The following is a 25094-nucleotide window of genomic DNA, read 5'->3' as shown; positions in this document are numbered from 1 at the left end:
TGCTCTTCTGCATCTCAAAAGGAGAAGTAGGGAGAATAGTGCCATCTAAAGTGCACCTGACCAGAAGAAAGCTGGTGCACGCAGTATGGGGAATACAAGCTTCGTGTGCATGAGGCTTTAGCAATTTATAGCCATGATCTCTCCTTTTCTGCACAAAAGGCATGTTTTATAGTCATTAGTGCTGAACACAATGCGCCTACGTGCAGTATGACAAGGTCACAATGAGTTTTACACCTCTGAAGCAAGAATTTGGGAAAAGTTCTACAAGTTTTAACTTGGTAATGAACAGCCAAGCTTTATTGCATAAGGCTGGAAAATCCCTTTAAGTCTGAAGCTTCAGTCTCACCCTGGGTTGAGCTTCCTCCTGCCCTCTGAGTAATATATTTTGTATGAGCTGTCACAAAGAAAGTGACAACTACTCGATGCAGATTTCTGTCTCCGACAATTGATTGCTACTGATCAAACCTACAGGATTACTGGTCTGACAACCCAAGCTGAATTTGACTCCACCAACGCTGAACGCCAGTAGTGCACCCTACAGATGAGATTATCCTAGATGAACAGATCAGGAAATGTTTATATTTGAAGCAACATTCATGTGCTCCTTACTGGCAATAATATAGGACTCCAGACCCACATAGAATACAGGCTACAGTAGATACTGCCTAAAAATGCATAAAGTATCCCATGATGTTTTACATAGTATTAGCACTGGCTATACCGCTACATAGACTCATTGACAAATGAGCAGGTAGTTATGTCTCAGGCAGATATATAAATGATTACAGATGTATTCCGATTAGATATTGGGTCTTGCCACACGAAGGGGTAAAAGTGTTTCCTCGCTGCCTTATAAAAAGGCTCTCAGAGGCTACTTTTGGGTTGTGTACCTCTTGGTGAGAGATTACTGACTGCTCAAAGACATTGGACTTTGAGAGGGGACACATCATTGGACTGAGAGAAGCAGTATGGGCATTCCAACGAATTGCCAACCATCTTGACCAGTGATGGCTAACCTCCAACACTCCAGCTGTGGTGAAACTACGACTCCCGGCATGCTCCATTCATTTCTATGGAGCTCTGTGAGCAGCCAAGTGTGCATCTTGGGAGTTGTAGTTTTATCACAGCTGGAGTGCCAGAGGTTGGCCATCAGAGATCTAGACCATTGTGACCTGTTGTTAGGAGGTGTTGGGAGTAGGGTTGTTGCGATACCATAAAAAAGTATTGTGAAACGCGATACCACGCAAAAAAATAAAATACCCCAAAAAAGCCGCATTTCATGGAACGTCCGGCCCATAATCGAACAGTACTAACCTATTTTTTAGGGGGACAAGGTGACAAAAAAAAAAAAAGTGAATCGCGCAGTTTTTTTTATTTTTTTTTCTGTTACGGCGTTCATCTCATAGGAGATTTTTGGGCTGTGGCGATATGTTTGTTTATTGTTTATATATAAAATTGGGAAAAGGGGTGATTTATACTTAATATTAGCCCCACTTAGGGATCTCTTCATCCCTTGTCCTATTCACCCTGATTAGGCTGAATAGGACTTCACACTCTCCCGGCTGCCTTGTGCAGCCAGGGCTTCAGTAGCGTCCTGGCTGCCATGGTAACTGATCGGAGCCGCTTCAGTAGCGTCCTGGCTGCCATGGTAACCGATCAGAGCCCCAGGATTACACTGCTGGGGCTCCGATCAGAAGCTGCCACGGACACCAATGAAGAAGAGGGGAGGGGACCCTGTGGCCACTGACACCAATGATTTTAATACTGAGGGGGTTGAAGAGGTGGGGGCGCACTGCGCCACCAATGATTTTAATACTGGGGCGGGCGCACCGCGCCACCAATGATAATTAACGTTTAATAAAGATACAGGAGGCGGGTGCGGCGGCAGAATCACATAGCCTGCACCCGACCTCTATGACAGGGCGCTGGGATCCGCGGCAGTTAACCCCTCAAGTGCGGCACCCAGTTCCCTGTCACAGAGGTCGGGTGCAGGCTATGTGATTCTCCTGTATCTGTATTAGACGCTAACTTTCATTGGTGACGCAGTGCGCCCGCCCCCCATCCGCCGCTCTCTCCTCATTGGCAGCACAGATAGAGGGAGAGAGTGACTCCTTCTCCCCTGTGCTGCTGAGGGAACATGTTGCGCGCTGTGCGCAGTAGAGCAGCCTAGTATCGATAAAAGGCAAATCCCGGTACCGAATTAATACTGGGACAAAAAGTATCGATTGGGTATCAATATCTTGATACCCCCAACAACCCTAGTTGGGAGCAGTGGTTACGTGAGGGCATGCATACATAGTGAACAGGCTCCTGACAGCCACCAGTAGAGAGGAGCATTTGATCCACAGACAAGCACAAGCAGCTCCCATGCTTTCCGTGTCCGCCATCCAGACACAGGTGGCACCTTCATTACACACTCCTGTCTCTGCCAGGACCATATCAAGTAGCTCAGCAGTAGGAAATTTGGCAGTCACAGCGCCCATTACGGGTCCTCTAATTTAAAGCCAGCCACCATCGCCTTCATTTGCAGTGGTGTTCTGAAGGAGAAACCTGGACTGCAACGGACTGGAACTGTATTGGAGACACGCACTGCCCCAACTGCTGGTGTGATGATCTGAGGAGCCATCGCATATGACAATCAGCCCCAGTATTGATACGAGGGACACTTACAGTTCAGAGATATGTAGATATTTACATATTGTTTCCTCTCATGGCAGGCTTCCAACTAGCATTTTTCACCAGGATAATGCTCCTCCACATACAGCAAGGGTTTCCCAGGAATGTCTCCACCAGAATACAACACTTCCTTGGCTACACGGTCTCCAGATTTATCTCCAATCAAGCTTTTATGGGCCCAGCTGGGACGTTACATTCAGCAAACTACCAGTGTGCAGGATCTACAGGCCCAGCTGTGGGCAAATGTGCTGCAAGATACCATACAGAACCTGTAAGCCTCCATGTCCAACCACATCTCATCTTGTATCCAGGCTAGAGGTGGCCCAACAGGGCATCAGAGCCTCCTTTGTAATGTACCGTTTTTCCCAATATACTTCTCCTTCGCTCTAATATTACTTACATATACCATCATTACATTCACACCTAGAAAGTTTCAATCCACCCCAACAACAACTTCTCCTTGGTGCAGTATTTCTGTCAATGAGTGTATATTGCAATAATGAATTCTGAAAATCCTTTATAAAAACTTTCAGTTGGAAAATTGTTCTTCTTGCAAACATTTCAGTTTCCTGTGATTTCCAATGGAGCCCCTTGACAAACTACTGACTGCTCCTGACCATGACTGATGATAAAGGATGGTCCAAGATAAGTCTTTAGCTTCCCCGATGTTCTCCTAGCTTCTGAGAACTTTGCATCATCTGACTCTCAGGAACCACCTGCCTTTCCCATGGGCAATAGTGGAGTCAATTTGGAAGAGGAGACACCAACCACATTTTGGTCTACATCCAGTGTGCAGGTTTTTTCCATGGCTTCAACTGAATAAAGGCCAACAGGGTTAAAACGTTGAGCGCAAAATGAATTCAAACTTTTGCGCTAAATGTGCTTTCGTCCTCCATTGTTGTCATAGATTGGGGTTTCTCCAGGTATACCCCTACTAATCAGCAAGCGAAAACATATCCAACCAAAATACTGGTTACTTGAGTAATACCCCTTGCATCCTGTCTCTTAGGCCTCATGCACACGGACGTTTTTTTTCACGGTCCGCAAAACGGGGTTCCGTTGGTCCGTGATCCGTGACCGTTTTTCCGTCCGTGGGTCTTCCTTGATTTTTGGAGGATCCACGGACATGAAAAAAAAAGTCATTTTGGTGTCCGCCTGGCCGTGCGGAGCCAAACGGATCCGTCCTGAATTACAATGCAAGTCAATGGGGACGGATCCGTTTGATGTTGACACAATATGGTGCCATTTCAAACGGATCCGTCCCCATTGACTTTCAATGTAAAGTCTGGAGTTCTGTTATACCATCGGATTGGAGTTTTCTCCAATCCGATGGTATATTTTAACTTGTAGCGTCCCCATCACCATGGGAACGCCTCTATGTTAGAATATACGGTCGGATATGAGTTACATTGTGAAACTCATTTCCGACAGTATATTCTAACACAGAGGCGTTCCCATGGTGATGGAGACGCTTCAGGTTAGAATATACAAAAAAACTGTGTACATGACTGTCCCCTGCTGCCTGGCAGGTGCTGCCAGGCAGCAGGGGGCAGACCCCCCCCCCTGTTTTTAACTCATTGGTGGCCAGTGGGCCCCCCCTCCCCTGTTGTTAACTCGTTGGTGGCCAGTGTGCGCACCCCCCTCCCTCCCTCTATTGTAATAATAGCATTGGGGCCAGTGTGCGCGCCCCCCCAACCCCCCCCCCCCCTCCCTCCCTCTATTGTAATAATAGCATTGGGGCCAGTGTGCGCCATTGGGGCACAGTTTGTAGTGTATTCTAACTAGAAGCGTCCCATCACCATGGGAACGCTTCTGTGTTAGAATATACTGTCGGATCTGGGTTTTCACGAAGTGAAAACTCAGCTCTGAAAAAGCTTTTATGCAGACGGATCTTCGGATCCGTCTGTATGAAACTAAAACCTACGGCCACGGATCACGGACACGGATGCCAATCTTGTGTGCATCCGTGTTCTTTCACAGACCCATTGACTTGAATGGGCCCGTGAACCGTTGGCCGTGAAAAAAATAGGACAGGTCATATTTTTTTCACGGCCAGGAAACACGGCTCACGGAGGCGGCTGCCAAACGGTGCATTTTCCGATTTTTCCACGGACCCATTGAAAGTCAATGGGTCCGTGAAAAAAAACGGAAAACGGCACAACGGCCACGGATGCACACAACGGTCGTGTGCATGAGGCCTAAACTGGAGTTATCCTTTAGGGCAGTGTTCTTCAACCCCAGTCCTCAGGGTCCACCTGGCGGTCATGTTTTCAGGATTTTCTTAGTGTTCAGCAGGTGATCTAATTAGTGTCAATGCCTCAGGACTTACCTCAGGTATTTATTCTGTGGGATCTTCTCACATCATGACTGGTAGGTGGGCCCCTGGAGTTGAGGAACCCTGCTTTAGGGTATGTGCACACGTGGAAAGGGTCAAACCCGGAGCCATTTCCGAAGAAGAAAAATCCCACACGTACTAGATACGTTGTTTGCAGTGGTTTTTGTCACAGAACAGTGACCTTTCTGCTGCATTTCGCTTACATGTGGATGTACCTTTAAGGCGTATTCTATCATTTTCATGTGAATCACGTCGTTATGTGTTATGTCATGCTTGTACCGATGGCCCAAAACTCTCCAATTCCATCAGCATAGGCAATTTACCGAGTACACTGGGAAATAAAGACAAAAACTACTCTTTCGTTTCCGAAAGACATATTAAGAGTTATAAAAGCCATATAAAGGAAAATCAGCGCAGCCCTGAAATTATGAAAAGGCAGCGAGAAACTCAAAACAATGCTGATGGGAATTAATTAAAACATTAAAAAAATAGGCTAAGACAATGGCTTATTCTCAAGTCAAACAATATAACAAGGCCTGTCTTTATCGGGCGCTGAAGCCAGTAACACTGCGCCATATGCTGGGCCCAAATAACAATTGCACTTTCTTAAGATACAAAAGACAAGGAGGGAAAAAAAAAAAAGGATGCGGTGTGCGAGTGACATTGTGTCAGCTGCATCGCTCGGATGTTGTCTTGTTTTCCTAACCCATGGAATGGCAGCTGGTAAAATAACAATTTCCAGCTAAGAAAACACATTTTAACACAAGCCATCTGTTCTTGGCAGGCCAGCGATTCAGAATACATGTACAGAAAGGAAACAATCCAAAGAATTCTATATAAACATATAATAGAATTATAGAACAAAAAGAAATTGCACAAAGCGAGAGCACACGGATGAGAAGCAATACAAAAAGTCAAGAGAGGTAATATTTGCATTAGATCTCAAGGGTGGGTAACCAGATCTCCAGAACGGGACACCAGAAGAGCGCGAGCATGGCCACCCTGCACTCACCGCCATCAGACTCCTGAACTTGGCCGAGCTGTGCATGCGTCATTCACCTGCTATGGGGCTTCCAAAAAGAGCCGAGCTGCGCCTGCGCAGTTTGCTCTGTTTTACCTCGGGGGCATGTCCCAGAGGAGGGACACACAACTTTCTAACATTGATGGAATATCCTGGCAATTTGCCTTCAATGTCACTGATGGACCAACCTCTAAGGCCACATGCACATGACGTTGTCCATATTTTGGTCTACAAAAACAGACCCACAAAATATTGATAACTTCTGAGCAGTTTTCTCATCCACAATACGGACCAGAACAGGACATGCTCTATGTGGAACAGAAAAATGTGTGCATGGACTGAACGGGTCAGGGTGCGATCTGTAGAAAAAAAACAAAGATGATATGGTCTTGTGCATGAAGCCTTAAGATGCAGATTTTTGGGGCCTTAAAGTGTTTTTCTACCATTTGGATATTGATAACCTATCCCTATGATAGACCATCAACATCCAGTATCAGATCGGTGAGGGTCTGACACCCGCACCTCCACCTCTCAGGCATATGGCGGCGGTGTGACCTCTGGTTGTGTTCAATGTCTCGCTTCCAAGACAGCTGATCATTGGCGGTCTGGGTGGCATACCCTCACCAATCCGATACCAAGGATATATCCAAAGGATTTTTCCAATGTAGCTTATTGTTTTGTCGGACAAACTGTAATTTTTAAAGGCGCCATTTTGGAGTACCGATATTGTTACACAGTAGTCTGGGTGGTAGGACTGTAGAGCCACTTGCATTATACAATCTGAACCCTTAAAGGCTATGTACACCTTTGGGGACAATTTTTCTTTTATTATTGCATTGTACTCCTTTTGAGCCAAAACCATTTTTTTTTCAATTGGTCTTTATTAAAAAATATGGAGCCCTTTTTTGTGTACAGAGTTGAGATGCTCTAGAAGCAGTCTCTGAATTATCACTTTTCCGTCAGTTGGGGAGCTGACAGACTCCTTATCTCTTCTCTCTGACATTATAAACACTCATTATCGCTCAGTTCTTAGCTTACTGATAAGAATGTGGATTAAGTAAGTGTTTATGATCTCTTAGTAAATTAGAGATGAGGTTTATTAGATGACCGGCACAAAGAGAAAGTGAAAGTACCAGTCACACAACTAGAAAAACAATTAACCCTTTGTGACAGAACAGCTCAATATTTTTATAAAGGCCAATTGAAAATATGATTTTAATTTATTTTTAAATGAGCAAAAGGCAATGATAAACATTGCCTCCGATGGTGTACATAGCCTTTTAGCCTCATTCAGACATTGCAGAACGGATGTGGATACATAAATACGAGCCCTAAATCTTAGGGTACGGTCAGGTTTCCTGAGGCAGCTTTGGAAGCCAAAGGAGTGGATAAAAATAAATGAATGAAGATGAACAGTATCTGTCCTTTATACTTTCTCTCTTTTTATGATCCACTCCCGATTTTGGCTTCCAAAATTGCATGAGGAAAACTGACCGTGTGGCCGCACTCTAAGGTCTAGTCCACACTTCAGTAATTTGGTCAGTTCATCATGTCCGCAAAAAAAAAAAAAAAAAAACTGATTGCATTCCATATTTTGCGGACCCATAGACTTCAATGGAGCCACGTCCTGATTTTCACTGACAAGTGTAGGACATGTTTCATTTGTTTTGCGGAAACTGATGCACATTATTGCGGACAGCATACGGCCCTCTAAGTGAGCCCTTCACCTGTGTCTGCTCCACTCCTGGATTTGGCTCACAATCACGGATGGAGATTTACTAATTGTGTGAACTAGGCCTCAGCAGAATACCCCCTTGAATACATCTGACGGATTACAGTCTATGAACAGATGGTATTTTCGTTGATTTCTGACAATCTGCTCCATAAATTCAAGTTTTTCATCCTAAAAATGAGAATACATATTTCCTTTGCTCTGATAGATAATCTACAACGCTCCATTAAAAAAAATAAAAAAAAAGAATTAAAGAAGAAGTTGGTTTCCGACAGACATTTTTATTTTCCTTTTCTCTTTGGAAGGAACGTGAGAACTTACAACATGTGACGATAACAAACTATTACCCGAAAAACACCAAACACACAAAAAACTAAAACAAAAAAATATAAATTCTGTTTACCCTGAGGTGAGAGAAAAACAAAGCAAAGCAGTGCTAGAAAGCTCCTACACTAACAAATACGACGCATCGCCACCGCAGCAGGGGCACAAAACAAACAACCATTGTCACTGTTGGCATTGAGTAGTGGAAAGTTTACTATACGCGGTGCAACTGGTGTGATGTAAAGACAAAACCGGACACAACTCGTCCTATTGCTGGAGCGGCATCTGTGTATTTTCTGATTCATGTAGATTTTGGAGTGTTTTATATGTGGATTTCATTACAGATTATGATTATCTATGGAGAGATTGGGTATCACAAAATCTGCAGCGCATCATGTATGGATGCACGCATTTTTAGATTAGAGAAGACACATTTAGACTTGATACTGTAATTATGATGCAGATTTTTTTTTCTGCCATCGCATTCCACCACATGTCAAGGCCACCCCCCCAAATTTTTTTTATTTTATATGATGTGCTTAATGTATTTACCTATTAATACCATCCGAATTTTGGCCTGGAAAACGTGATGTCTGCCTTCCATTGTTTTCAATGGGTGGCACCACTGCAGTTTGTGTGGTTTAAAGTCGTGACAGCGTCAAGAAAAGACGTGTGCCTTTTTGGCGCCGTGTCTGGACGGATGCTGCGGTGGGTGTCTACTCACGGCTTTGCTCGAGTCAATGGAACAAAGCTGCAAGTGTTAAAGTGCGCTGTGTGAGCATACCCTTATTATTATGTAGAAGACCATCAGTAAGAAGCAGAAATTAGACACCTGAAGGGGTTGTCCAGGCTACAGGTATAGATGGCCATCAGGACAGTCATCAATATCAGATTGGTGGAGCCCCAAAACCGGGTGCAGTGCTACTGAAAACTAACGGTATAGAAGGCTTCGTACTCCATGCACTGAAGCTCAGCTCCCATTCACTTGAATGCTGCAGTACCCTTTAAGAACCCCTTTAAGATCACCACGACGAGAAAACAGAGAGGGGCTCCGGAGAGACATGCAGGTATCTCTGACAGGTGGATGCTATGTCTCAAAAAAACTAAACTAAATTAAAGAGGTTTTCCGAGACTTTATAACTGATAACAGGACAGGTCATCAGTATCTGATCAGTGGGGGTCCGACACCTAAGACCCGGCCGATGAGCTGTTTGAGAAGGCAGCAGCACTCCTGCACCTAGGAACTTCTCAGCCCCATAGAAGTGAATGAGCACGATACCAAGCACGGCCACTATACAATACGGTGAGGACGGAGAAGACCACGGCGCTCACAGGAGCCTTCTCAAACAGCTAATCGGTGGGGGTCCCAGGGTGTCGGATAACCACTGATCAGAAACTGATGACCTATAGTCATCATTATTGAAGTTTTGGAAAGCCCTTTTAAATTAACTCACACCATGTGGGAAACAGACACATAACTCAAGCGCCATCATACATAGCTGAGACAACCGAAGAATGGCTTCTCAAAAATTATAGCTCAGTGTTATGAGTCTTTAGGAGGTCAGAGAGCAGAGATAAGGAGTCCGTCAGATCCTGGTCTGACAGAAAAGATAGAAAATCCAATAGGTGCTACTAGAGCATGTCAGCTCTGTACAGAAAAAAGGACAACATATTTTTAATAAAGACAAATTTAAAAAAATATTTTTAGCTCAAAATGAGTACAATGCAATAACAAAAGAATTGCCCCAAATGTATACATAGCCTTTAAATAAAACAGGTCGTCCATTCACACTTCAAATTTCCTACCAATCCTAAAGGTTCACATACTTTTGCCACTCACGGACATGCAATGTTGGATCATGTTCCTTTACAAATAAACTGCCAAGTGTAATATTTTGAGTCATTTGTTATCTTTATCTTCTTTTAGGACTGATGTCATTTTTTGCCAAATTTATGAAGAAATACAGCAAATTCTGAAGAATTCACATACTTTCAGGCACCAATTTATGGCCAGAATTTGCAGCCAAATTGGTGTTTCTCTTGGGCCTGGAGCACTGCATTTAGGTAACAGAGAGGCGATACAATATTTGATTATGACTAGTGCACACATAACTGCAATACAAAGGCACATCATTACATACATTTGAATTTCTAAATGAATCAAAAAAAATAATAACTAACTATAATTGCAGTCAATTCCTCGACATTCAGATGTACGCCTAGACCCGACGGCCCAATGTAGCACACAATATGTCCCATTTAGACTTGACGGACAAATCCTACTTTTCTCCAAAGCATGGGAAGAGCATTGAATTGGAGGTAGCAAGGTCGAGCCTTAATTCCTTTGTTCCCCGAGCTGGAATGCATTTGCCTAAGCTGCATTCCAGAATATCAAGTCGCATTCCCAAGTGCGTGAGTGTGAGGAGGAGGCTGCAAAAACTTTATATAGCATCCGAACTCCCGCGGCATACAGTCCCTGTGACCTCAGGCCATACGTGCTGTGGATTACTACCATAGAATTACTTTGTAAGAAAAGGCAGGACACAGTATCAATCCGATAAAGAAAACGGGGTGCACTGAAAGCAACCAATCCTTGTGTGGCAGATAATGACCCAGGAACCCCACAATTTTGCTTACTCTGGGGTCCATGTTGCTTAGTGCAATATCACAAACCTAACCCGCAGATCTACTGTCAGGACTCCACATTCATGTTTCAATGTAAAGGCCAGGAGATCAGATGGTGGGCACCTGAAGACCAGGTTTATGGTGGAGCAGATCGTAAAATAACAAGACCATAAAGGGGTGCCCCAGGGTTTACCAATTGATGACTTACTCATAGGATAGGTCATCAATATCCGATCTGCAGGGATCCCACAACCCACCAATCAGCTGTTTCAGGGTAGCTCCGATGCCACAAGTTAGCGCTGGAACTCCACAGCCCCGTCCATTGTGTAGTGGATGGAGCTGGTTACTGCAGCACCTCGCTCTTTAAAGGGAACCTGTCATGTGGATATTTGATTATAATCTAACTAATTATATACAATCATTAACTACTAAAAAGTGCCTTAGATGTATTCACTTACTGGTGTGACAGATGGTTACCTCATAATATACACACAAAGATGACGCATGCTAATGAGCTGATTTGAGTCCAGCGTGATGTCATTGAGTCCAGCGTATATTTAATTCAGAGCTACAGCCACTTCCCTGCCCACCTGCTGCTGATTCATATAGAAAATAACTGTCAATCAGCAGCAGGTGGGCGGGGAGAGTCAGGAGCCCATGAATATTCAGGACTCATCATTATCAGCTGGAGCTTTTCAATACATTATGTTGGCAGATTGACTGGGTCAATTAAAGAAAGTGACCCAGCATTTTGCTAAGAGAATCACTTATTTATGTTGCCCTTAGTTAGGAAACCATAAAACTGGTGACAGGTTCCCTTTAAAGTGAGGGCACTACAGTGGGTGGAGCTGTGTATTTCCAGCGCTAGATCTACTACTGCCGATTGGCAGGGCTGCGAATGTTGGAACCCCTGCCAATCTGATGACATATCCTAGAGATAGGTCATAAACTGTGATACCCAGGAGAAAGTCTTTAAGCTGGCCAAGCACATCTGATCTATGTAGGCCATCATCTACTGGGTCTCCCAATTCTTCAGATAACGATCAGGCATATTTGATTTCTACAAGCCTGATCCTCATTCTCGAAGAGCGACACCACTTATCCAGTATCTATAAAAAAACGTAATGACAGTCCGGTGTCACTTACCAAGGGTCTGATAACCATCAAGACGTGCTAGAAGACCTACAGTGTAGAAAAGCTTTGGAAATTCAAGCAGCTATAATCTTACAGAGGATCACCAGCCTGGCAAGTCATCTGTGTCATCCATACACTAGAATGAGAATCTTCCAGCAGGATTGACCCTATTAAAGGCTGTTGAGGGCAATCTGTGTGCATTTTACTCATTCTGGGCCAAAAAAAAATAATATTTTTTTGGGTCTTTATCAAAATGTTTAAATATTTTTCTTCTACAGCGTTCACTTTAAGTGCCATATGCAGACTAGGAGGCTTTCACTGAATCTGTCGGAGCTGTTCTGACGGCTGGATCTGTAACTCTCATCTCTGAACTTCTGACAGCTCCTAAACACTTGTTATAGCCAAGTTGTTACCAAACTGATAAGAATTTAGCTATAAATCAGTGTTTATGAGCTGTCAGGATTTAAGAGCTACACATCTGGTTGTCAGGGCAGCTTCCTGATGGATTCAGTGTGAAATAGAAAGCTCCCTAGCCTGCAAATGCACTTAAAGGGGTTGTCCGGGTTCAGAGCTGAACACGGACATACCCTTATTTTCACCCAGGCAGCCCCCCTGAGGCTACGATGGGTGGGCTCTAGCACTGCCCTAGCCATTTTACAGGCTAGGGCAGCGCTAAATCCGGCCCATGAGTGCCGGTGACGTCACTGGGCTTCCTGGCAGCCCCATAGAAAGCCCCGGTACGTCACTGGATCTCAAAAAAATGCCTTTGCCCTGCGCGATTTAGCGCAGGGCAAAGGAGGGCATCGGAGAATGAACTGCTCTGATGCTCAAGACAGGGGGGCTGCCGGGGTGAAAATGGAGGTATATCCGGGTTCAGCTCTGAACCCGGACAACCCCTTGAAACTGAAAGTTGCAGTAGAAACACTATTGAACATTTTTAACGAAAAGCTATTGAAAAATATATATATTTTTAGCTCAAAATTTGAAAATGCAATAAATAGTCCATAGCCTTTAAACCAACCATAGGGCTGACATTACTGATTAAGCGTAGTCAATGTTTAAGAAAAAAAAAATGGGACGCCCGTTGATCAGCTGTTTGAGTAGCGTTGCGGTTTTTCCTAGACCATGTGACATCACGTACATCGGTCATGTGACCTAGGAGAAGCCAATTGAAGTTAATGGGGCTGAGCTGCGATGCCAAGCACAGCCACTATACAATGTACGGCGCTGTGCTTGGCGAGCTCTCACAGGAGCCTCGCTGCCTTCTCAAACAGCTGATCGTGGGGTGTGGGACCCCCACTGATCACATACAGATGACCTATCCATTAGTTACAATACCTTTAAGTGCCTCCAGGGTGGACTCCGTGCACCCTAGCTCTAACAATCTGCTTCCTAGGACACCCTCCTCAACTGGAATGCCTGGCCTGTCAATTAGGTGGAAGGTGGAGTGTCCAGGGGAGCAGAGCGGTGGAGCTAGGGTGCACAGAGTTGCTAGGACCCGCCCTAGGGGCACTTCAGCCCTAATTTGCATATTTTTAAAAACACTTCTTGCTTCTAAACACGGCAACAGATCGGGAGATGAAAAGTATGATTTTTAACCAGCTGCTATGAGCATTATGGCTGATCCTGCTGACGGGTGCATTGAAGCCTATGGCACGGTGTCACAGTTCTTCTCAGACAACGTATGACAATGGCACGTTAGAGCCACACAGGTTGCTATGACCCATAATGGCTTCATGCTCGTACAGAACTGAAAACCTCGCTGCATAATTGATTACAAGGGGTTTGGCAAAAGGCTTATTAACAACGAGTACACTGATTTAATGTACAATACAGCGCTGTGTGAACCGGGCGCACGGCAGTGCAGGGGTTAAGCTAATTAAAAGCGCAACAAGCCATAAGATCAGCGAGAGGCTGTTTAAATTAGTGACGGCTTCTTTGCACTTTCATATATAATTCACAAGGTTAGTAGGGAGGCATGACGCTCGCCTTCACGTTTCAATTATTAATGTTTTGGGGGGTTTTTTCTGTAAAATTATACCAATTAGGCTGAAAAATATTCTCATCCAGCAGATGAGACTAATTTATACGGGTAGAATGCCCTAGGTGAGGAGAACAGGACTCGAAATTTACCAAGAGGACAAATGCAAAGTTGGGATAATACGTTAAGCTGCCAGTTTTCTAGCTTAGGCACTTCCTTTTTATTTTATTTGCAGTTCGACTGCCAGCTTTGCTGTATAGACTGGGACAGAAGTGAGCAGAATCACATCAATATTACTAGAAGGAAGGGGAATTTTAAGGCTTTATAAAACTGATCCTTAGGGTTAGATCGGTGGGAGTCTCTTCAGTCTCTTCAGTGTGTATACTGGGTCGCAAGCTGGTTCATACTCAGAAGCCCACGCTTTTTGTAGCAGCTTTAGGGTACATTCACATGCACCGTTTTGCGGTCCACAAATAACAGAACCGTGTGTCTGCATTTTGTGGACAAATGACTTCCGTTTGTGTTCTGTATGTGTTCCGTTTTTTATAGAGGAAAAAAAATAGAAGAATTATTAAGGCCTTCAAAAATACGGAAACGGATCCGCAAAAAAACGGATGACATACGGAAACCATTCCGTATGTCATCCGCAATTTGCAGATCCATTGACTTGAATGGGGCTGCGGACCGATCTGTGCGGACAATGGTAGGACAAGCTTCATATTTTTGCAGACTAGAAATGCGGAAACACATTGTCCGCAAATTTTATTCACCCGTAGAAATGAATAGACCCGCATCCATTCCGCAAAATGCGGAATGGATGCGGATAAAATAATACAGTCGTGTGAATGTTCCCTTATCCCATTCAAGGGGGACAAGGTTGCAAAACTCACAGCTGCTATGAAAAGTATGGCATTAGCCTGGGACCCAAGATAGACCCCTTTAAAACAGCTTATCAGCTGTGGTGCCAACAGCCAGACGCTCCCCGATCTAATATTAATGGCCTACCCTACACATAAGCCATCAATTTGACCCCTCTATTGTACCACTGGTGGTCTAGATATTCCAACAGGTCTATATGCATCCCCCCTGGTCTCTGGGGACGGGACATGACTCCATCTCTTCCAGGAGACTTTAATAATCCACAACATTGACCCATTTCTACTGCCATGAAGTGCATGCCCCCGGCTGAACCGTACGCACAGACAGGAAGGTCGTCACTCCCGTATAGTCGCCCTGAGGGCAGCTTTTTTTTTTAAAAATAGCTGCAACATTCAACAAGCAGGGCAAATACTCTCATACTCCCAATGTCACATTCCTACCCTAGAGCTCACACATTCTTTGACTTGAGATGCTGAAAGACATATAGAAAGGAGAAAAGTTTACTGGCCAAGATCCAATCCACAACCTAAAGGATAAATTGGCCAAAAAGACACCAAAGGGGAAAAAAAAAAGCTGTTGGATTCTCAGTACGTACAGTAGTTCAAGTACCGTTTTTTTTTTTCACCCATAATTTCGTTTACATCAATTGGTTAGGCTAGGGATAAGGAGATCCATCATAGGGGCTCAATACCGGAAAAAAACGCTGTTTTGTCCCCATTCATCGTCAATGGGGACAAAACGTAACTGAACAGAACGGAGTTCTCCAAAATGCATTCCGTTCCGTTCTCATACAGCATGCTGCGGTTTGCTTTCCGTCCTCGGATCCGTCATGACCCCAATGCAAGTAAATGGAGACCGATACGTTTTCTCTGACAATAGAAAACGGATCTGTCCCCTATTGACTTTCATTGGAGTTGATGACGGATCCGTCTTGGCTATGTTACAGATAATACAAACGGATCCGTTCATAACGGACGCAGATGGTTGTTATATCAGTAACGGAAGCGTTTTTGCTGAACCCCGCCGGATCCAGTAAAAACGCTAGTGTGAAAGTAGCCTTGCCTGCGGATTTTGCCGGGGACGTGGCTGCGGATTTTACCCCCTCCATTGCAATGGATAAAATCTGGGGTGAAGGTCCACAGCATACAACGGACATGCTGCGTATTTCAAATCCGCACCATGGGTCAATCTGTGATCTAAATCCTACTCCTTTTGTATAGAAATTTCTTACTATCGCGTCCGGCTGACGCAGGTGCACGAGGGGACGGTCATAGCTCACGAGGGGACGGTCATAGCTCACGAGGGGACGGTCATAGCTCACGAGGGGACGGTCATAGCTCACGAGGGGACGGTCATAGCTCACGAGGGGACGGTCATAGCTCACGAGGGGACGGTCATAGCTCACGAGGGGACGGTCATAGCTCACGAGGGGACGGTCATAGCTCACGAGGGGACGGTCATAGCTCTCTCTCTCTTGTGACAGCCGTGCACCTGAGTGATCACGAGACTACCAAAAAAAAAAAAGATTTCACTTCCCCGGACATAAAAGAAGCAAGAAAGCTGCAAACTGGCAACTCTTCATTACACGACTAATCAACCTAACGTGCTTGTCCAAGATTACGAAAAAGTGGGGCACAAGATGGGGATGGCATAAAACAATAGAATGCGCATTACGTATCTGTTGAATTGCCCGCTGCTGACTCGACTCGATCCTCCCGATCTGGCAATTCAACTGGTAATTATTTTACACTGGGTTGATCACCCCTGGGGGACCCCTTCCCACAGTGTGGCCAGGCCCGCAGAGGGAATCACACTAAGGGTAGGTTCACACCTCCAGGAGTCTGTTATGGCAGAGGAGCAGGCTACCGGATTTACTGAGCGGAGGTGTGAACTTAGCCTTACCCGATCCTTCGTTCCACCACGGCATATCTCTAGTTTGATGTGTGTCTAGTGGCCACTGGAGCCAATTACTGACCATAACAGTGACACGTTTCCCATGTCTCCAAACCACTGAACCCACAAACGCTTCGCTGGTAAAGCATGCAAATGGGCTCCTGTACCCCCCTATTCGCACACTTATGGCAGAATAACGAACACACCGCAGAGATTCAATGTTCTTTATTGCTCCCGATTCCGCACGGAAAGGCTGAGGATCAGCAGCTAATTCTCTGCAAGTGCCTGACAGTGGCGGAACTCAGAGTTTCAGTTTTGGACTTCTGTTATAGATTTTCTGAAAAATCCACAGTGGATTTTAGGGAGCGTGGCCTAAAGTACAGTACCAGTCCAACTGGCTCCGACAGCGCAGGTTACGGTCACCCTTGAACTGTAGTTCAGCAGAAACTGTGCCCTGAGACCTAAGAGAGCGCGGGAGAGTGTTGACCCAGGGATCTGTCTGCTATTCAAAGGTGTGCCGTCATCTTCTGGATTAAGTATGAAAGGTTGCCCTCAGCCAGATATATATTTATTCACGTCGGTTTTTCAATCCATTATGTAACCTAGCTTATATAAACTCAAACATAACCTCAATGGCCTTAAAGAGGTTCTCCGAGACCGGGAACTCGTGGTCAGGAGCCTGAGTGGGGTGCTAAATAAAAAATAAAAAACACTCGTCATGAACACTCTTCGTCCATTGTCAAGCTCCAGTGGAAATGTGAAGTGTCACCTACATGCATGCCACCGGTCAATCAGTGTCTTCAGCGGTGACCTATCTAGGAGAAGAGAGGTTGGCGCTAGATCCTAGGTGCTTGTGGCATGCGAGTGTTATTTTTATTTTACTTTCTGGTCTCGGAGAACCCCTTTAGATTCACAGCACAGGTCAGGAAATCTACCTACCTATGTCATGCTAGCTTCAGTCACTTTCCTGGCAGGAAAACTATGAATGGTAGTCACTTACCTGGCAGGAGAACTATCAATAGTAGTCAGCTCATCAATTTTAAAACTGTTAAAAAGGATGGAATGAGATTTAAAAACAGAAAAAGTCTGAATTTTTATTCCAGAAACAGCGCCACTCGTGCTCAGTGGCTGTGACTGGCATTGCAGCAGATCAGTAAGTCTATGAAGCGCTACCTGCCATAGCCTAATGCCAGGATCAGCAGCCACCTCCGACACTCCAGCTCTTCTGAAACTACAGTTCACAGAAGGAACAGAGCACGGGCATGCTGGGAGTTGTAGTCTCACAGCAGCCGGAGTGCTGACAGGTTTCTGACCTGTATTCCAGTGGCTTTACACCTCTTACAGAAGTTGTAAAATGAACGCCGGCTGTTGTCAGGATTTGGCAGTAGTATTACGTACTAGAGGAAGTCATTTCACTTTATACTCTTTTATCAGCATACTCTCTATTCTGATACAAATCATTATGTGATTAGGGGGCGTCCCAAGATTTAAAAAAGGTTACTAGATTAGTACTAGATTATTTTTTTTTGAAATAGCGCTGCACTGCGAGGTCACAGGCCACATACACTTGGCAGACTGTTTTTCTAATCGTGGCCCCCAGGATGTAACAATTGATGACCTATCCCTAGGATTAGTCATCAATATCAGAGCAGGCAGAGGTCCGACACCCCATTGATCAGCTGTTGGGGAGTAGCTCCGGCGCTGGAACGACTCCGCTCCCTCCATTGTGTAAAGGATGGTTACTGCGCTGCGCCCTACTGAAGGGTTTCACCCTCTGCAACGCAAATAAAAAGTTTCCTAATAAACATTAAAAAAATAAAAATCTAATAAAAAGTCTCTTCTCCTGACATGTCTGTTCAGTAACTACATGCATTCCCCTTATAATAAGGCTCCATTCACACATCCGCAATTCCGCTCCACATTTTGCGGAACGGAATTGCGGACCCATTCATTTCTATGGGGCGGCACGATGTGCGGCCCCGATCCGGAAATGCGGACCAGCACTTCCATTCCCGAAAAAAAAAAGAACATGCCCTATTCTTGTCCGATGGATACCCGCCTTATTTCTTGCCCGTTTCTTCCATCGCTGCTCTCCGGTGCTCCCACTGCTGACGTCATCTTAGCTGCAGCAGTGGTGACGCCCCCTTGACAAGTCAGTGCAGCCAATCTCTGGCCTCAGCTGTGCATGAGAGGTCTCTGCTGAGGCCAGTGATTGGTAGCAGCGGTGACCTCTGCGCACAGAACGTCGCCGCTGCAGCCAGAAAGACAAAGATCAGATTTGAGAAGCGCAGCGCAGGAAGAGGCAGAGGAGAAAACAGGGGAGTATCCATTCATTTCTTATTTTAGGAGTTGCCTGAGTTTTTATATAATTTGGAGAACCCCTTTAAGTTATCCATTCGATGACTGCAAACAGTTATAATGCAAACTGGAAAGAACTGACACACAGGGGTTGTCCCATTACAAATAATTTATCCCAGGATAGATAAAGTGTCTGATTAACAGGGGTCCGACGGCTGGGCCCCCCCATCACTAGAACGGAGGCCGGTGTTCCCCCATTTCAACAACTCTGCAGACACATGTGTATCCGCCACACCGCCGAAGATAGCCCTATACAAGTGCTTGGCCATCTCCTAGCAGTCACTTAGGGCACGTCCGCTGATCTATTCGAAAGGGGGAACACAAGCCCCCTTCTTCGGGAAGTGAAAGTCAGAAAGCCCCCGATCAGTGATGTCACGGGGCGACCCCTTTGATTTCCAACTATCTTATAACATTAGAAGTTAGACCAAACTCCTGGCCAGGCGACCTTAGCTGCGCTCAGGGTGCGATTACTCCTAACCTACACCCCTGTGACGAGCCGAGGGACCTCTACCTGTGTACAGACCGCTTTCCACAGTGCTGATCTGTCTGCGCAGCCTGCAGCAAGGGGAAAGTCCGGCAGAAACCACAAAGGAGCCGTCCAACAACACGCACAAGATCAGTGGATGTCCGCACGGCACCGGTGACTGTCCTCGTGCCCTGCCCCATAATCCTCCCTGCGCGCGCCAAGATCACAGCTGCGCGTTCAGCTTATGGACAATTATTGATAATCCCCTTGACACTCACATGAGGCAGGTCCCCGCACAACACGGATATCTACTACTGAATCATCTCTAGAGAGCAGAGCGCTCTCTTCTCGTGTCTTAAAGGGGCGGCGGAGGTGGGACATGGGTATCTACGACTGAATCATCTCTAGAGAGCGGAGCGCTCTCTTCTCGTGTCTTAAAGGGGCGGCGGAGGTGGGACACGGGTATCTACTACTGAATCATCTCTAGAGAGCGGAGCACTCTCTTCTCGTGTCTTAAAGGGGCGGCGGAGGTGGGACATGGGTATCTACTACTGAATCATCTCTAGAGAGCGGAGCGCTCTCTTCTTGTGTCTTAAAGGGGCGGCGGAGGTGGGACACGGATATCTACTACTGAATCATCTCTAGAGACCAGAGCGCTCTCTTCTCGTGTCTTAAAGGGGCGGCGGAGGTGGGACATGGGTATCTACTACTGAATCATCTCTAGAGAGCGGAGCACTCTCTTCTCGTGTCTTAAAGGGGCGGCGGAGGTGGGACATGGGTATCTACTACTGAATCATCTCTAGAGAGCGGAGCGCTCTCTTCTTGTGTCTTAAAGGGGCGGCGGAGGTGGGACACGGATATCTACTACTGAATCATCTCTAGAGAGCGGAGCGCTCTCTTCTTGTGTCTTAAAGGGGCGGCGGAGGTGGGACATGGGTATCTACTACTGAATCATCTCTAGAGAGCGGAGCGCTCTCTTCTCATGTCTTAAAGGGGCGGCGGAGGTGGGACACGGATATCTACTACTGAATCATCTCTAGAGAGCAGAGCGCTCTCTTCTTGTGTCTTAAAGGGGCGGCGGAGGTGGGACACGGGTATCTACTACTGAATCATCTCTAGAGAGCGGAGCACTCTCTTCTCGTGTCTTAAAGGGGGCGGCGGAGGTGGGACATGGGTATCTACTACTGAATCATCTCTAGAGAGCGGAGCGCTCTCTTCTTGTGTCTTAAAGGGGCGGCGGAGGTGGGACACGGATATCTACTACTGAATCATCTCTAGAGAGCGGAGCGCTCTCTTCTTGTGTCTTAAAGGGGCGGCGGAGGTGGGACATGGGTATCTACTACTGAATCATCTCTAGAGAGCGGAGCGCTCTCTTCTCATGTCTTAAAGGGGCGGCGGAGGTGGGACACGGATATCTACTACTGAATCATCTCTAGAGAGCAGAGCGCTCTCTTCTTGTGTCTTAAAGGGGCGGCGGGGGTGGGACATGGGTATCTACTACTGAATCATCTCTAGAGAGCGGAGCGCTCTCTTCTTGTGTCTTAAAGGGGCGGCGGAGGTGGGACACGGATATCTACTACTGAATCATCTCTAGAGAGCGGAGCACTCTCTTCTCATGTCTTAAAGGGGCGGCGGAGGTGGGACACGGATATCTACTACTGAATCATCTCTAGAGAGCAGAGCGCTCTCTTCTTGTGTCTTAAAGGGGCGGCGGAGGTGGGACATGGGTATCTACTACTGAATCATCTCTAGAGAGCGGAGCGCTCTCTTCTCGTGTCTTAAAGGGGCGGCAGGGGTGGATTTTCACCTATGAAACCGGCTGACCTGTTATATGTGCATCTGTGTTGGTCCCATGTTCATATGTGCCCGCATTGCTGAGAAAAATGATGTTTTAATATATGCAAAATGAGCCGCTAGGAGCAACGGGGGCGTTACCATTACACCTAGAGGCTGTGCTTTTTCTGCAACTGCCGCTCCCTTTGCACTTTGACAGGACCAGGCAGTATGAACGTCATCACACCTGGCACCGTCAAAGTGCAGAGAGAGCAGAGCCTTTAGGTGTAATAACAACGCCCCTGTTGCTCCTAGAGGCTCATTTGCATATATTAAAACATCATCTTTCTCAGCAATGCGGGCACATAGGAACATGGGACCAACACAGACGCCTTCAGCTGCCAAGAGCACATGTAACAGGTCAGCCAGTGTCATAGGGACAGATCTGCTTACAGATGGACTTTAATGGGGTATTCCATGAAAGGCCGCGATGGGAATAACCACAGTAAGCACTGGCTGGGGGGGCCGCATGAAGCTTATCAAACGCTGCTTATTGATGGCGAACCCTTTTGTCTAGAGAGGTTACTTCTTCCCTACTGGGGTGGGATTTAGCCTTTTTTTTTGGGCTACTTTTTAAAAATTTGCCATTGACAAATCTAGCGTGTACATAGTTAACCGCTCCCATTTTTTAAAAGTAAAATGTAACCCGCTCTAGACGCACACTACTCAATACGCCTTAAAGGGGGGCAATGACTAGTAGATGCCAGTGTAAAAAAAAAAAAAACACTTGCTGCCCATAACAGCCAATCAGCGCTCGGCTTTCACTTCTGAGACTGCTCTGGTAAAGTGAAAGCTGTGCTGTGACTGGCGGTTTTCTGCACGTGATGCGTAGCCCAGGCAGGGAGACGAGGGGCAGGCTGAGAAACCTGCCTAGAAACCCATCACATTGTGACAACCCATACACAAAGGGTTAAGAGCATGTTCTGGCACAACAACTAGAGAGACCCCCACAAACTGCTAGAATGAGGGTCCCTGGAGCTGGGCTGTGAATGAGGGCAGCTGATTTGCATTACAGTCCCTTAGATTTCAATGGTTTGGGTGAAGCTCACAGAAGCGGAAGGGACAAGGCCGGCACCAACGCCCCTCCGATCCGTGGCCGCTGGTGACTTCAGCTCACAGATCTACATCCACAACACGTCCCTGTATGAACACACCCTTGAAGTCACGGACAAGGATAAAACGCTCAGCTCCTTCACACTCTTTACAGCCCATGAATAGCAGGATTGTCACAAGTCGTCCCCATCAGATCTGGGTGACACCTGAGGGGTAGGACAGGTACCATGAGACGTAACGTAGAGGGTTATCGCCCCCCCAATACTGGTCGTGGGGAGGGGCGCTCTGGGGCAGGGGTAGTGTTTGATCCCCCCTAATCCATACAGAGAGCTCTATGGGTTTATCCAATGTGCCTGGAAACAGGTATTACCTTCCACCTCTACCCCATCCTAAATAATGTAGGACAATGCCCCAGATACAATCAGTATCCAGATTACAGGGATTGGGAAAACTGGATGTGCCCTGTAACATGTATAGTACAGAAAACTATCAGGACCCTTTAATATGACCACATCCTGATGCTCCAGCAAAGCAGATAATAAATCCAACACTACTACCCTAATCTGACAGCATTACCCATGGGAGTAAAAGACTACTACCCTAATCTGACAGCATAACCCATGGGAGTATAAGACTACTACCCTAATCTGACAGCATAACCCATGGGAGTATAAGACTACTACCCTAATCTGACAGCATAACCCATGGGAGTATAAGACTACTACCCTAATCTGACAGCATTACCCATGGGAGTAAAAGACTACTACCCTAATCTGACAGCATAACCCATGGGAGTATAAGACTACTACCCTAATCTGACAGCATAACCCATGGGAGTATAAAACTACTACCCTAATCTGACAGCATTAGCCCTGAGCACAGGACTACTACCCTAATCTGACAGCATAAGCACTGAGTACAGGACTACTACCCTAATCTGACAGCATTAGCCCTGAGTACAGGACTACTACCCTAACCTGAATAACCTATGAGAACAAAACTACTACCCCCAACTTTCCATCATACATGAGAACAGGACTACTACCCCCATCCTGACAACACCCCACGCGAGCACAGGACTACTCCCCCCATCCTGCGCAGTTACCTGGGAATACAGCTGGGGCTAGATCCATCAATCTCCCAAGTGGCGAACAAGTTCATGGGCACCGGCCTGTTCAGCGCTCCCGGGAAGCTGAGCCTCCCCTTCTCCGCCATGGCAGCGGCGGCGCCGGCTCCTCCGGTTCAGCAGAGGGATGTCGCCTGCCTCGGGGCGGAGGACACAAGCAGGGTCCCTCCGGTCACATCTCTCTCCCCAGTCCCCAGTCCTAGCCCTCCTCAGGCGCGTGCCCGCCGCCCGTGCCCGCTCCGATAGGCTGCTCCCAGAAAATCCTTTTTTTTTTTTTTTGAATGCCAAATGCTTTATCAACAAGGACAGCTAGCGGCACAGAGCCGTAAACAATGTAGTGATGGGCCGCTGGGCCGCCCCCACCACAGACCCAGAGCGCGCTCCCGACACGGCCTGCTGTGATTGGCTGCCGGCTGGGCTCTCGCTTCTATCAGGGCTATTATTATCCAAGGGTAGTAACTAGAATGGAGATTCTCCGGGGAGGTATGAGGTCACATGAGGAGGCGGGGTCTCGGCGGATAATGGGCGGGGCTTCGAGATGAGATTGACGGGAGACCCTTCAGAGCTTCTAGACTGGAGGCTGGTGGAGGGAGCACCTCCAATCCAGACACCTCATTGCTAAAACCACTACAGTAGTGAGGTTGCTTGCAGGGACCTACGTCTGGAGCAGGAGGACCTGTGATGACGTCACCGCCATGTGATCAGTGCAGGAGGGGGCGGGGCTCCGCAGTGCAGAGACGTAATGAGGATCTTTGATGACCTCATTTGACGTGAGAAGTGAAGGAGCGGGAAAATGCTGGGAGTTGTAGTTGTCTCTCCTCTCTAATGTCCTTTTATATTAAATAACAACAGCCTGGGCATGTTGGGAGTTGTAGTCCTCTCATACCTTCTTCTGTAATGTTCTTTGATATTATATAATAATGGCCTGGACGTGCTGGGAGTTGTAATCCTCTCATCATACCTTTTTCTGTAATGTCCTGGACATGCTGGGAGTTGTAGTTGCAGTGGGCCAGGATACGGGTGGATAATGTTCTGCATGCCAGAGTGGGGTAGTGGCCTATAATGTCTCTATAGCAGGCAATTCCCAGCATGCCCGAACAGCCTACAGCTATCAGCCTACAGCAGGGCATTGTGGGAGTTGTAGTTTTACAACAGCTGGAGGGCCGCAGTTTGAGGATGCCTGCTCTATAGGGTAGTGATAATGGTGTCACGGTGTCTCCTACCTGGGTACGGCCGGACTCCCTGGCTCACTTGCAATAAATTTGAGTGTAGTGATAGGAGGAGTAATAGAGGAATTTGCTGAATAAATGATGTCCAGACCTTTAGATGAAGTTCAAACGTTACTTTACTTGGAATACCTTGCATCCAAGCAGTATTCAGGTGTGGTCTCTGGTCCCAGCAGGTTTTAGCAAGGATTGGCAGGAATAAATACTTCTGCTTTCAATGTGGAGCTTGCAGGATAACCGTGATTGTGGCAGGATTAGCTTCTGTACCTTCTGCTGAGGAGGAATGGCTTCTCCTAGGTCTGGACTTATCTCAGATGGATTGGTAGCGACTAAACGGACCTTCTGACGTCACTGGGTCACATGACATTCCCCGGTCCCAGGCACCTGAATATAATTTGATGCGGCAGCGCGAGTTTCCCTGTCTGGCGCGGC

General features: G+C 46.5%; 1 protein-coding gene across 7 annotated transcripts in view; it reads right to left on the bottom strand.

Annotated features, from left to right (window-relative positions):
- The window catches only part of PACS2 (phosphofurin acidic cluster sorting protein 2), a 76752-nt gene extending 53051 nt beyond the window's left edge, over nt 1–23701 (bottom strand). For 4 of the 7 annotated variants that reach the window (XM_044271530.1, XM_044271532.1, XM_044271534.1 and 1 more), the window contains exon 1: nt 23416–23701. In XM_044271530.1, the coding sequence (XP_044127465.1) occupies nt 23416–23525 (110 nt within the window). In that variant the 5' untranslated portion in view covers nt 23526–23701. The remainder of the gene's footprint in view (nt 1–23415) is intronic. The other 3 variants (XM_044271529.1, XM_044271535.1, XM_044271531.1) reach the window with 1 other exon arrangement.
- Between the last annotated feature and the right edge of the window lie 1393 nt (nt 23702–25094).

The sequence above is a fragment of the Bufo gargarizans genome, chromosome 11 (genome assembly GCF_014858855.1).
Source record: "Bufo gargarizans isolate SCDJY-AF-19 chromosome 11, ASM1485885v1, whole genome shotgun sequence".
NCBI classification, from domain to species: domain Eukaryota; kingdom Metazoa; phylum Chordata; class Amphibia; order Anura; family Bufonidae; genus Bufo; species Bufo gargarizans.
This window is presented reverse-complemented; position numbering and strand designations above follow the sequence as displayed.